This window comes from Anguilla anguilla, chromosome 2 (assembly GCF_013347855.1).
Source record: "Anguilla anguilla isolate fAngAng1 chromosome 2, fAngAng1.pri, whole genome shotgun sequence".
Classification (NCBI taxonomy): domain Eukaryota; kingdom Metazoa; phylum Chordata; class Actinopteri; order Anguilliformes; family Anguillidae; genus Anguilla; species Anguilla anguilla.
In genome coordinates this window covers 63055665-63069732 of record NC_049202.1, presented here as the reverse complement: position 1 = coordinate 63069732, position 14068 = coordinate 63055665, and the positions used below count along the sequence as shown (strand labels likewise).

The following is a 14068-nucleotide window of genomic DNA, read 5'->3' as shown; positions in this document are numbered from 1 at the left end:
CTTTTTCCTAAACCCTGGTCTTTAGCTCCTGTGGCATTTCAACAAGGGCCTATGTGGTGATTCCATAATCAAAGCCATGCTTTTAATGGTCACTGGGTAGGGCAGGTCCATGAATAATTTGAGGGTTAAGTTTAAAAAAAAAAAAAAAAAAATTTAAAAAAAGTTTTTAAGACCTACTCAAAGGTTAAGTGTAGGGAAGTTGGAATACTTTTGTACTGCTGAAATTACAATTCCCCTTTAAACTGTCTGAGGAAGCAAAGTTGACTGGTCAACTGCAAGATGAAACTTGTTTTGGATGTGAAATCATGAATGTAATTGACTTCCAACATATTGATTACATATCTTCAAGATTGCAAGGGTAATATCCTTTAAAGGAGGATATCTCCACATTTCAGTATGAGCAATAACCTGTGTAGAGTGTGCAGGGACCATTTCAAGTTTCGGTGCTGACCTGAGATTAGAAGTTTTTAATGGAAGTAATTATACAAAAGTGATTCATTAGTATATATAGTCACGAAGTCCTAACACCACCTCAATGAAAACAGTACTTTGAGTTATACAACCTTGCATTTTGCTTCAATCCAAAATATGTTGGATCTGACTAGAATAGCCGTAATTCCAGAAACGGTATTCTGGAACTGACCCAAGGCCAGCATTGTGTTTAAAATGTGAACTGCAGCGGACAGCCCGCGACAATGGGCATGCTTTGATTTTGATTGATGGCTGCTGCAGCAAATTGTAAAGCTCTAGCAAGAAAAATGAACCAATGGGAATTTTGTGTAGTTTAGTAGGTGGCCCCGCCAAAGAAGTACTCAGCGGCCGAAAATGGCGCCCAGCTCGAAATCAGAAAAGGATGAAAACAAACAGAAAACACAGAGGAAACATAAAGAGCACGTCGTCAAGCTCCTTAATCGAGGAAAGGTAATCAGTGTCACATCAAAGTCCTGTTATTGAACGACTGACGGTGCTCTGTTAGAGACGGGCGAGATTAATGTTTCGGCACAAGCGGCGACTTAACTGTTAGCAAGCTAGCCAGCCAGCTATAGCTAGCTAGCCACATCTGCCGGGCCGACCATTGTATTGTTGTAACATTAGTTTGTTAGCTAGCTATTTGGCAGACAGATGCCCAATCTAAAGCTGGTGATTAGTAATAACTTGTTAAAATTTGCTCTCATATTGTCCATTCACTTACCATTTCCATAAAGATACTGGCTTGTTAGCTAGCCAGCCAGCCAGTTTCCACAATCAAACTTAGCTAAACGATGGGCACCCGAACGCAGACATTGTCTGTCTTGGGCTTGGAGAGATGACTTGCTGGCTAACTTCCGAGCTAAGTCAGTCTTTGTATGATTCATATAACATGTAGCCAACATTGTTCTGAAAGTAGGTCTGTCCTTAGAGTAACAGAGGTTTTGATTTAGTTCGCTACAGAGCTGTCAAACCTACGTTAGCGATTCAGATGGGAAAAGTAGTCTAACGACGTTAGAAGTAAACCCGGGTAACTTAACAGTGTCGTCTGTGTCGTTGGCTAGCTAGATTTGTATCTTTTAATGCTTTTTTGGATGAAAAGGTGTGCCTCTGTTTTGTTCCTACCCAAATAACGTTAAGTCATTAAACTTTAGTTAACGTCCATCCAGTGCACGTTTACATGTTAGAGTTAATAACACAGCCAGTAACGTTTATGTCGAGCTAGCATGCTGTGTACTTGTGTCCAAGCACCTCTGCCCTGTGCAAGCGAGCGCTCACGGCTTGGATGTTTTTTAGTCGTTGCCATCTTGGACATGTACAAGGTTAGGCCAGTCCTTCATGGTGAAATTAGCAGCCCCGTTCTGCTGTTTGAGTATTTGCTCCCGTTGGTATTTAGATTCTCTTGACGAAGGTTAGAAATGAACTAGAGGCCACTTGATGCAGACTAAATTTTAAGGTTGAAGGTATAGCGTGTGCATAAAATGTATGAATCTTGTGCAAAAGGAAGGTTTCCTTTCTAGATAAAGTACTGTCGTGAGCATGTTGTCATGTTCTGTAGGTGAAGCTGAACATAATTGTGTTTGTCTTCTCTCAGTTATCAGGTCAGCTGTCGCAGCGGTTGTTCCGGAAGCTTCCTCCTCGAGTGTGCGTGCCACTCAAAAACATTGTCAGCGAGGAGTTCCTGAGAGCAGGGTGTGTGTGTGTGTGTGTGTGGGGGGGGGGGGGGGGGGGGGGCTTGGCGGCTTGCAAGGTCCACACATTGGGACATCTTATTTTCTTTTACAATGTAGACTCTCTCCTCTGTCCTTATCATGCCCCCGTCCTTTGCAGGCACATCTTCCTGGGTTTCACAAAGTGCGGCCGCTATGTGCTGTCCTACACCAGTGACTGTGGCGAAGACGATGACTTCTCCTTCTACATCTACCACCTGTACTGGTGGGAGTTCAACATGCACAGCCGCCTCAAACAGGTGAAGAGCACCCTCCCACTGCTGTTGGTCCTCTCTGGCTAGCATGCAGCCATTCGGCCATTAGGCCTGGCCTAGCTAGAGGTGTCAGCTCAGATTCCTTTGAGCACACAGATCTCTGATAGCTGATTTCATTAGCGTCGGCCTCCTTCAATTCATTTCATGCTCTTCCTAAATCTTGTGGGCTGGTATTCCAGGACTGACCAGGATGGATGTACCAAGCTCACATGAACTGGAAAAAGTGCAAACTGAGAACAGAGCTTTCATTCACAGTCGCTTTGGCCAACAGCTTGCAATTTCCACCAAAATGAACCGGACACAGTATGTTGAGAGGGAAGTCAGATATTACACTCATTTCTGAGTACATAAAGTTAGTAGGGCAGAGGGGCTAAGTCATGTATTACTTGAGCTTCTCTCTTTGAAGCACTGCTAACCAATGGCATTTTAGGCTGAATTTTATTGATTGTGGTACATTGCTGTTATTGGCCTTCATTGTACAGTCAGATCAGTAAATTATAAAACTAAGTCTTGGTTTCTTGCATGATAGGAAATTGATGCTGATAATTGAGGTATTTAGGAAGCTTTAATGTCTCTCTGCAGGTGCACCACGTGCGCTTGTTTGCTGGTGAGGATATCTACAGTGACCTCTACCTGACCGTGTGCGAGTGGCCCAACGATCATTCCAAAATAGTCATCTTTGGCTTCAAGTAAGATCGCCGCCCTTCTTTTGACTGTGCTGCGAATGAGCGTGGTTCTGTTCTGGGCATGCTCAGTCTTGACTTTCGGGAGAAAGGTACTCATTGGGTAAACTTTCTGTTAACGTACAGAGGAGCTTTCTGTTTGGATAAGAGTACATGAGTACAGAGTACAGCCCTTATTTGGGAATATTGACCACCGTATAGCCTTTTTTTTTTTTTTTTGATTAAGCAGTTAAGCAACCTTTTTATATGTGGAAATATGATGCATTTATTCATGTGTTGTTTTTTGTGTGCTTGTTTGTGTGCGTGGGTGCGTTTGTGTGTGTGCATGTTTATGTGCGTGTGCCGTATGTGCATGTTTATGTGCGTGTAACAGCACCCGCAGCTCCAGCTCAGTCCTGATGAACCTGATGATGAGCGATGAGAATAACAGGGACATCTACATCACCATCGCCTCCATGCCCCCCTCGAGACCCTGCGCCCAGTGCTGCCCCCCGCCCTCCTCCTCCATACGCACAGGTGCAGTCCTGCGGCATTACCACGATCAAGCAGCTCTTCAGTATTTAATCACTTTCATATCTCTGCACATTATAGAGTTTCCCCAGTGACTGCTGAGGAAGCAAGTTTTAATGGTGTTGTTGTTATGTGTTGGTGCTAGGGACTGATTAATTTTGTATCTACAGTAACTTTTAGTGATAGATTTGCCAAGCGGATTTGGGCATAGTTGGCTAGCTAACTGTTGCTAACAGCTAACTAATTATTAGTTTTGGGGGGGGGGGTTTGTTTGTTTCCTGGTTGGTCCATTTCAAACTAGTTTCTCAGCAGTCTTTGCTTCAGTGTCCTTCAATTATTGATCAGAATCCCAGCAAATCGCCTGTTACTTTGACAGAAGTTAACAAAACCACCCGATTGCGCTGCTATCATTCAGTGCCTAATCTTTTTTTTTTTTAAATGGTGGCTTGTAGTACGAATGCTTCATCACTTTCTGTCATGCTGGGACACTCCCTTCCTTATTCTCACCCACGGGTTTTTCTCTGACTCTGGTAAACGGAGTAATGTGTCCCTGTGCTGTAACTTCCTGTTTGTTGCTCGCGTTTTGTGAATGGGCAAGTCGTCCGATTACCGTCTCTCCTCCCCTCCACCAGGGGGCAGCGAGTGCCTGGAGCACGGCTTCGTGCTCAACTCGCGCTATCAGGTGGTTTACCCCTTCCCCACCTTCCAGCCTGCCTTCCAGCTGAAGAAAGACCAGGTGATCCTGCTCAACACCAGCTACTCGCTGGTGGCCTGCGCCGTGTCCCTCTGCCCAGGTACGCGCCCCGCCCCAAATGCTGCTGTACGCCCCTCCCACTGGGGCCCGATTATGGCCAAAGCCAAATGCGTTCCATGACATCACGTCCCTTTAGCGGGCGTTCATGTGCAGCGCAACTCGCAAATGCATGGCTGTGTTAATGAGGTTCATGAGGGCAGCGGTTGGGTCTTCTGTCATCATTAACAAATGGTCTGCAACTACTCTCCTCAACACAAGCAGGAAGTAAAATGGAGAGCTTTTATGTTGAGTGTTGGAGTGCAAAACCTGTACTGGTGACATTGTTACTGTGCCAGCACTCCATGCCAAGGTAGAAGTGTGGCATTGCTAGCTGATTGGTTAGTCGGTATCTGACTGTCTGTTTGGTCTGTTGTGTTTCTCCCCCTCTCTCAGCTGGGGCGCAGGGCGAGTCGGGTCAGATCCTGTACAGGAAGCGGGCGTCCCGCTCTGGACCACCCCCCACAGGGCCCACCACCTCTGCTCAGGGTTCCCCCGACCCCACTCTGGACTCCGCCCAGCCTTGCCCCGCCCCGGCCTCTCCCTGCCAATCGCAGGCGGCTGCCAGGGCCAGAGAGTTCGCCGCCGACCTCTTCAGGAGAGCGCAGGGGCGAGGGGCAGAGCCGGAGAGGGGCCCCGAGGCGGAGGGGAGGAGGGCCGAGCGGACGGAGGCGGAGTCTGGGGAGGGCGATCAGAATTGGGCGGAGACTAAAGCGAGGGATGCGGAGAGGAGGGGGCGGGATGAGGCGAGGGCGGGGCCATCCCTCCGGGCGTCGGAGCCGCAGGGTCCCGAAGATGGTGCCCGCTCCCACGGCGCGATGATGATGTCACCGTCCTCCGCTTCCTCTTCCTGCCTGTCCCCCCGCTCGCCCCAGGAGCCGGTTTCCACAGAGCCGGGATACGTGAACTACACGCGGCTGAAGTACTGCTTACCGCAGCCTGGAGCCCTGGAGCAGGACACCGGTAAGGACAGCGCCACCTGCTGGGCTGTACACGTGCCTGAATAAAAACAGTGCACCCTTTCTCCTGATGAAATCTTAGTGAACTGGGCTTTCAATGGTTGTACGTTTGATTCCCAATCAGTGTAAGTTGACAAGAGAGAACCTGCTAAATGCCTAAGACATTAAATGTAATGTAACTAATTTGTCCATTGTTTAAATTGTTAAAAATATATGTATGTGTAAGTTTCTAAGTTATGGTTGTCTAGATATCTTACTTGCTGCCTCCTGCATCTCTGAAATGTTGCTATATTTATGGTGGGTGTGGCTCACTCAGATATCCTCAGGCCAGTTAAACACTGTCTAGAAAATGTCTAGAAGCAATTGCCCTGTTTTTGACAATATCAGTGGTGGACAGATACATTTTTCTTAAGATAGATTTTAGGATGAAATTGCAATGGAGTGTTCCCTTTGGGGACTCTCTTTGTACCTGATTGGACAGCTCTGTGTGGCCCTGTGCAGTGCCAGTGGCCAATAAGCTGTGCTTTTGACAGAGTGGGAGGGGCCTCCTCAGGGTGATGTTCTCACTGCCCTCTGTGTCTCTCAGAATACGAGGATGACAAAGTGCAGCTACCCTTCACTGTGACCGACCTGAAGGGCCGCAGCCTGCAGCTCATCCCCGGACAGAGCCACAGCCAGGTGTGTGTGTGTGTGTGCATGCATGCACGCGCGTGTGTGTGTGTGTGTGTGTGTGTGTGTCTGTTTGTCCGTCCATCCATCCCCAGACAGAGCGGGTCTGTGAGTGTGTAGGTGTGGACTGTCGTTTTTTGTGTTCCATAATCAAACTTGTTCAAACCTCAGGAAAATGTAAAATTTTGAGTGTGTAATTCAGGGTGTAAATCTACAATCCCGTTGCCTGGGTGAAATCAGGAGGCCAGCTGTGCTGTGTGCTCATTCATGTTGCGTTTATGGCATCTCTCAATATCAAAGAGACCCATGAACAGCAAGCCATGCTATTGTTCTGTCTGGAGGGTGTACCGTTAGCTAGCCTGAATAAAGTTCAAGTGCGGGTCATGCTATCCACATAGCCTTTAGGCTATGTAGTCCAAATGGAGTGAAAAAAAATTGTGACTCAGCTGCGCCTCAGAAGCGCCATTTGGAAATATTATGGGTATTACGCCGTTTGAGATGAAATAATAACCGAGGAGAAAGTCGACAGCAACTGCCCTCCAGCCCCCAAAGGCTTTCCCCTCTAAAGGACCTCTGCCAGTTCTGTTTAGTTTAAGTTAGCCAGATCATTGTTGAGAATTAATGATGGATTTATACATTACAATTTTGTGTTTCGTTTGATCTAGAGTTGAGTTACAGTCAAAATGTTGCTGTGAACGGTATCCTTTGCATTGTTATTAACTTCCTTGGTTTTATAAAACTGAGATACCGTTGTCGTTATCTTTTCGTTATAACATAGCACGTTTAAGCTATTTAGTTACTGGTTTAATGGGTAATTAAAACTGGGCCATAATAATTATACATTTAGGCAAAATTGAAATTTGAACGAATTTCTCTTCTTCATGTGATTGAGTTGAGCTCAGTTTTTGGGGAAAGTGACAGCCCTAGTGCAGGTAACAGCGGGGGGGCATCGGGTCTGACCCTGTGTGTACATGTTCACCTGCAGCTAGTGGGTAACAGGGCAGGCTTAGTGGTCCTGGAAAGTTGTGGACGCAAGTCTGAACCCTGCTCTGGGTTCCCTTCTGAGCGGGGTTCTGCTCACAGGTTCTTCCTGTTAGTCAGGGAGTTTTCCCATTGACTCTGTTCCCCTAGGCTTGCTCTGGGGGGGGGGGGGGGGTCTCTGATCTGGGATCAGTGGAAAAGCTTCTTTGTGACAATCTGTGTTGTGAAAAACCGCTATACAAATTGAACTGAATTTTAATCATTGTGTTGGTGTTTGTGTGAATGGCACTGGGCTGGGTCTCTCTCAATCTCTTCCCCCTCTCTCTCTTTCTCTGCCTCTCCCTCTCTCTTTCTCTGCCTCTCTCCCTCCCTCTCTCTCTCCGTCACCCTCCCTCTCTCCCTCCCTCCCTGCCCCTCTCTCTGTCTCTCCGTTGCCCTCTCTCCCTCCCTCCCTCCCTCCCTGCCCTCCTCTCTCTCTCTCTCTCTCTCTGTCTGGCGCAGTGTTTGTGCGTGGAGCAGCTCACTCTGGACTTTGAGTATGTGATTAACGAGGTGATCCGGAACGACGCTGCCTGGGCCCCCCAGTTCTGCTCCTTCAGCGACTACGACGTGGTCATCCTGGAGGTAATTCCCCCCCACACGTACCCCTGCCTGTCCGCCCGGGCCAGCCCGGGTGTGCTGCTGTGCTCTGATTGGTTGGGTGGGTTTTGACTGACTGTCTCTGGCAGGTGTGTCCGGAGACGAACACAGTGGTGATCAACATTGGGCTCCTGTTGCTGGCCTTTTCCAATGCTGAAGAGGAGCACTGCAGGTGTGTGTGTGTGTGTGTGTGGGGGGGGTCAGTGTGTGGGTGTGGTGTGGTGGGGGGGGGTGTCTGTGTGTGTGTGTGTGCGTGGGGTTGGATGCGTGGGGGTCAGTGTGTGTGCAGGGGGGGGGTGTCTGTGTGTGTATCTGTGTCTGTGTGTGGGTGTGTTTATGGTATGCACAGATAAGTATGCGGTCTCTTCCTGGATCTGATTCCTCTGATGGTCTGAGAGGAGATTTCTGAGATTCCTTTCCGTGGGTTGTACAGCTGTACTTGTTAGCGACGTTGCACAGCACAGCTCCCTCTGCTGGGCGCGAGTGTAACAGCTGGTGTCTCTGCGTTCAGGCCCAACACGTACCACTCCAGTGTGCAGGTGAGCTGGGACCTGAGCACGGGGGTGTGCCGCACCGTGGGCATCGGTGACCTCACCGAGCTGAAGGGTCAGACCAGGTCAGCACGCTCACCTCTTTTTTTTGTGTGTGTGTGTGTGTTTTCTAAATGTTTAAAGTTGCTTGTGCACATCTGAAGATAAAAGCGGGCAGCATACCATCGTCTACTTCATATGAACGAAATGATGTAAAATGGCGTGTTTGTGTGGAAATGAACCTGCTAGGTCAATGCAGAGATTGCCAGCAACTGGTCTAAAATATCACATGGGTGGAGGAAACTCTTCGTCCCGCCTACTCTGCTGATCTGTTGGACGAACATACAATGTCCCCTCCTCCCTCACTTCGCTGCTCACTCTCTCCTGTCCTCCCTCTCTCCGCTGCTCCCTCTCTCTCCCCTCTCCCTCTCTCCGCTCCTCCCTCTCTCTCCTCCCCCTCTCTCTCCCCTCCTCCCTCCCCCTTGCTCAGTGGCAGCGTGTGGAGCTCCTACAGGAAGTCCTGTGTGAACACGGTGATGAAGTGGCTGGTCCCAGAGAGCAGCTCCCGCTACATAAACCGCATGACCAACGAGGCCCTGCACAAAGGTGCCTGTCCCATCATGCTTTGCGCTCTGAGAACCTAAACGTGTGAACAGAGATGGTGGTCATACATCGATCAGATGGACTCTAGTAGTGTTTTTGGGAAAGAGCTTGTGTGGTACAGTAGCGTTGAGGTGTAAAAGACGTCTCTGTTCTTGTTTTTAGGGTCGTCCTTGCAGGTGCTGGCTGACAGTGACCGGGGCACCTGGATCGTCCTGTGAGAGGGAGAGAGTCCTAGTGACTCGTGCACATTTGCACACACACATGTACACACGCAGGCACACGCGCATACACAGACGCACACGTACCCATGCGCATACGCAGGCGCACACACACATACGCAGACACACATGCATGCATGCGCAGGCACACACACACGCACACACATACGCCCGCCAGGCACATACGCAGGCACACACAAACACACAAACAGCCATGAACACACACACACTCACATCTCTTTTTGTCCTCATAAGTGGGCCCAGCCATGGTTCTGGTGCCTCATGCTGGTAACCGTAGTTCCTGCTATTAATAACCCATTAAATACGGTCCCTTATTGCAACTGAATTTTCAGTGGTAAACTGTTGGGAGACGGTAACGCTGGATCTCAGCTCTCCTGTTCTTTTCCCCGTTTTGAAGCAGACCCGGGATTTCAGAGCATTCGTTTATTTCCATCTTCCTCAGTTGAGAGTGGCAGTTGGTTTGTGCCATAGAGAGCAGTGTGTGTACCGGGTGCTGCAGGCAGGTGTGTACAGGCAGTGTCCTGTACTGTGTTCACACTGTCACATCTGTGTGTGTGTGTGTGTTTGTGTAGTGTATAATGTGTTTGTGTTGTGTGGTGTGTAGTGTATGTGTGTGTGGTGGGTGCGTGTGTGTGTGGGGGGTGTGTACGTGCGTGTGTGGGGTGTATAGCGTGTGTGTTTTCGTAGTGTACAGTGTGTGTTTGTGTGTGTGCGTGCGCGTGTGTGCGTATGCGTGCAGACCCGTCAGTCTCTCAGACTCTGCTGCTGAAAGCCATCCTGGGATGTGCCTCGCCCAGCTGGGCTCTCAAAGCTGCTTTTGCTGCCCCCTTTGGTTCAGTTCAGTCTGCTCCTCTGTTTTAGAGAAATGGGCTTGACGTTGTTTCTGAAATATGTATTTTTTTAATGTATATATGTGTTTGAGGTCACCTGTGGTTCTGCTGCAGTAGATTCCGTTTCGCACGGTCGGTCTGTCCACCACTGTCTCTGCAGCAGTGGAGGTGATGGCGTACTTCATTTGATTCGATTTTTTGTTAATATTTTTATTAAAAACAAAATGCAGATTGGAGATGACCCCATGACCCCTCTTTTTTTGCCAAGTCGCCTGTCTGTCCCATGCTCTGCTCTTCTTTGTGACATAAACCCTAACAGGAACACGAAAGAAATGTAGCTGCAAGCAGTGATGCACGGGGTCCAAGAGCACGTACCCAATATTACACCACTTAACAAGCGGTCAATCAGTGCCAAAATCACTCAGTTGCCATAGGGAGATACCCTGTACCACTGAGCCAAGTTTCATTGGTTTCACCAATGTTGTTAGGCCAAAACTGTGGGCAAAGGAAAGTGGATAATCACATTTCCAAAATGTACTTCTAAAAAGAATTTCAAAAGACTCATCAAAATGAAATTAGTTTCTTCCCGGGTTTGTAATTGGCTCCAGGGTGGAACACAAAGAGTTACTGGAGCAAAGTGCTATGGGAAGTGGAGTCCCAGGAGTATCACTGTTGGGAGCTCTGCATGTCCTTATTCACATAAATGATTTTGTGAAGGTTAGCGGCACAAGCTGCAGATGACACGTAACTTTGGGGTTTAGGCTGACGTAATCCAACAAGGTTTACATTCAGAAGTGGGCAGAAACTTGACATTTGACTTAAAGTTCTGGTCGTGGGATCGACATGATTATGGGCACTAGACTAAGCAACTGAGCAGCCATGAACTGAGCTAAATGGCCTGTTCTCGTCAGTATGAGAGTGTGAAAGGTGTGTGAACCCTCAGTCCAGAAAACGCATTTCTGAAAGTACTTTCTTAGGAAATGTAGATGAAGGAGAAAAATATAAAAATATAACTGGTGTTGGCTGGTGTTATAACAAAAACAAAAAAATATTTGGTGTGCTTCATGCAGAGTGAGATTCAAAGTGGCCATATCTTTAAATCCCAGCATGTTTAATACCTAAATACTTTGACTGGTACATCAAAATTTGCTACACTGACGGTTCAAATAAGGCCTTAACGGTTCAAAGAGTACAATATAAAAAACAGCCACAGTTAAAGTAACATAAATTTAAATTTACCAATAAAAGAAAAAGTATTATATACATACATAAATCTTTACATTTGTATACTAAAATATGCCTGTATTACATTGACAGTAGCTGCTGAGTTATCTCTATACAGTCTCAGTTTAGCCCATAGCCCTGTCACACACAAGATTAAAAAATAAAAAACAAGAACTCTGACTATGTAGCTCAGCATCTCACAACCAATTATACAATATATTTCATGACGGGAGGGCCACAGAAATGTGGAAAGGCTGATCGGCTTGCTGTAGGAGAGAGAAAGAGAAGGACCTGTATAGTCACTGTGCCTGACCATGAGGAGGAGGAGGAGGAGGCTACAAGGACTAGTGATGAAGACGTGGCTCTGCGGAACCTTTTGGTAAGGCCAGGCAGACACTAGGGCTGCGTGTATGAACTTCATGGGGCCACACACACACACACACACAAGCCAGCTTTACGCAGCTGCTCAAACTGGACTGTAATTTCTCTTGGTTCGGTTCTGAGGAGTTTCTGGGTGTGGAGGGGGTCTCATCACGAGCCGTGAGGGACGAGCGTCTCTCACCGCCGCTGCTCGCATCACAGCGGAGCTGTCTCCGCCCACTCCCCGGTCTAGCCTCACACTGAGCGCGCTCACACAGCTGAACGAGGAGAAAGCCACACAGAGACAACAGGCCAGCGATGGAGGGGTGGATGATAAAGCCACATGAACAATGACGTGTGGGCGGATGGCAGGTTCCAGCCCTGTGTCCACAAAAAGACATTTTCACCACGTTCACAAATACAGGCTCCAGCACAGCTGCATTACTCCTGGTGCAAAGTGGGCCAAGGAGAGGGCAGGACGCCTGCAAACACTTCCTTGTTCCGGCACAGGAACAGTTCGCTCTCTAAAACCTTCCCATTAACAAGCAAAGAAGAATCAGAATTGGTTCCCCCTGCGATCTCTGATCAAACCGGGTCATATTTTCAGCAACAGTACTCAGTCAGAGAGAGTCAGAAGGACTTCCAAATAGACTGAGAACATAAGCTTAGTCTCTCGTGTTGATATTTGATCAGGGTCACCTCGGTTCAGTTAACAACAGAAGCCGCCCCGTCCAGCTGTCAATGATCTGAATGGCCCAAGTTTGCATAATATGTCCACAAGAGGGCGGTCGAATGACAATGATTTTTCAGTCTAGTGTCTTTTGGGTACTTCTGAATGAAATTGTGCTACAGTATGACAGTGGTACAGACAGCAGTCTCTGTTACCAGCCATAACATTCCTCTATACATGTGCAATGCAAATGGGATCTTGATATTTTATTGTGAACCTGTTGTACAGCATGTGGTGATGAGCAACACAGGGTAAAATAAACATAAAATAAAAACAAGAACAAAATTTACAGGTTTTTGACAATGCCAACTTTGATAAATTCTTAATTTATTCATCTTTTAAGAATAAAACATCTGCACTACATTCTCTAACCTTTCCAAGGCACAAACAATCTCTTGACGGAAACAAGTACAATGATTTCTGCTAACCCGGCATCTCTGAACTAGCAGAACGTATGTTAGTTGTGTAAGGTCATGATCTTTGATTTGTTAGGTTAGCACTGGCGGGTGAAGACCCACTGAACACTAATGAGACAACCTTGAGGGTGGAAAGCAGTGTTTCGCAGATAGGGCAGCTGATCTAAAAGTGCTTAGAAGAAAAGGAACTGATATGAAGCATCAAAGTTTTTTTTTTTTTGAGGGAAAGAGGGATGCTTTTGTTGATTATAATAACGAGTGAGAGCTGCAGGGTCTGCGCTGTTTTGTCCTCTTGGCCTTTCAGACACTGCGAGGTCCAGCAACATCCACCCACAGCTAAGAGACGACAGCAGGCCACAAGCCAGGGCTGCTCCCTGAAGCGTCAAGGAGAGCAACTCAAGTGCTCTCCTGAAAGGTTTTAAGTACTTAAAGTAGCCCTCTTAGAGCCTCTAAGACAATAGTACTAAATCGACTGACTTAGAAAAACGGTTTAAAATAAAAAATAAAAAAAAATCTTTCAGAATCAAGGGCAGTTTTCTCTTTTTAACATCCAATTCAGGGTTAAATGGAGGCAGTTATCTGTGACATCTGTGAAGCAGAAACAGGCACTGCCGTTTTTGGCTTTGGCTAGTAACACAGGCGCTAAGCGCTTCCCTACTTTAATACACACACACACACACACACCCTCACACACATGCACGCACACACACATGCAAGCACGCACACACACACACACACGCACACACACACACACACACACAGGCTCCTGATGGTAGAAAACGGCGCTTGGTTCTAAACCCGGGTCACACAGTCACAGAAGCATACCGTCAGCGCAGCCTAAACTGTCAAACCCAACACCGCCTACAGCCTCGCGTGCTGACGCCGTGCGGTTCTGTTACAGGTGGGTGCGAACACAGGCGAGCTGAGAAATGGACGGAAAGGCGAAAGCAAGCGGTTTTTGGCACAAAAATGAAAAAAAAGAAGAAGCAGATGTTAACTTTGTTAGGCGAGCATGAAAACACAGAGCGCTACGGGACTGAACAAGGCCACTGGGTTCACTCTGATTAATAAAAACAAAAATTAAAAGCAAAAATATCACAGTGAAATAATGACAGACACATACTTATACACAAATGTGCAGTTTCATAACGTCCCTTTCAAACACACACACACCCAGTCAGAACTTCCACACAGATAAGATGCAATCATACGTGAAATAGGGCAGTGTTCCCACAGCGGGGGATTATGGGAAATCATGCATGACACTGGCACAGAGCAACCTTATCTCTGCACTAGTGGGTCAAGAATTGCTGTCAAATGTGTCCAGAGCTGTGAGTGTGTACGTGTACGTGTGTGTGTGTTTGGTGCGAGAGTGTGTATGTGTGCATGTGTGTGTGTGTTTGGTGCGAGAGTGTGTACGTGTGTGTGGTTTTGGTGCACGAGTGTGTATGTG

The 14068-nt window shown here is 47.5% G+C and overlaps 1 protein-coding gene across 1 annotated transcript; it reads left to right on the top strand.

Moving 5' to 3' along the window:
* Positions 1–774: 774 nt before the first annotated feature.
* Positions 775–10126, top strand: dcaf15 (DDB1 and CUL4 associated factor 15). The gene is made up of 13 exons (XM_035406448.1): positions 775–921; positions 2063–2160; positions 2299–2437; positions 3035–3141; positions 3509–3651; positions 4278–4439; positions 4832–5398; positions 5981–6072; positions 7546–7668; positions 7773–7855; positions 8195–8299; positions 8704–8819; positions 8979–10126. Exons 1-13 carry the CDS (start codon positions 826–828, stop codon positions 9032–9034), a joined length of 1887 nt encoding a protein of 628 aa, XP_035262339.1. The 5' UTR covers positions 775–825; the 3' UTR covers positions 9035–10126.
* Positions 10127–14068: the final 3942 nt, after the last annotated feature.

What these genes read in the sequence shown, in the direction of transcription:
- dcaf15 (XM_035406448.1), top strand. Translation starts at nt 826, where the DNA reads ATGGCGCCCAGCTCGAAATCAGAAAAGGATGAAAACAAACAGAAAACA. An exon ending in GCTGAAGAGGAGCACTGCAG is followed by an intron (nt 7,856 to 8,194) that starts GTGTGTGTGTGT and finishes CTCTGCGTTCAG; the next exon opens with GCCCAACACGTACCACTCCA. An exon ending in CAACGAGGCCCTGCACAAAG is followed by an intron (nt 8,820 to 8,978) that starts GTGCCTGTCCCA and finishes TCTTGTTTTTAG; the next exon opens with GGTCGTCCTTGCAGGTGCTG.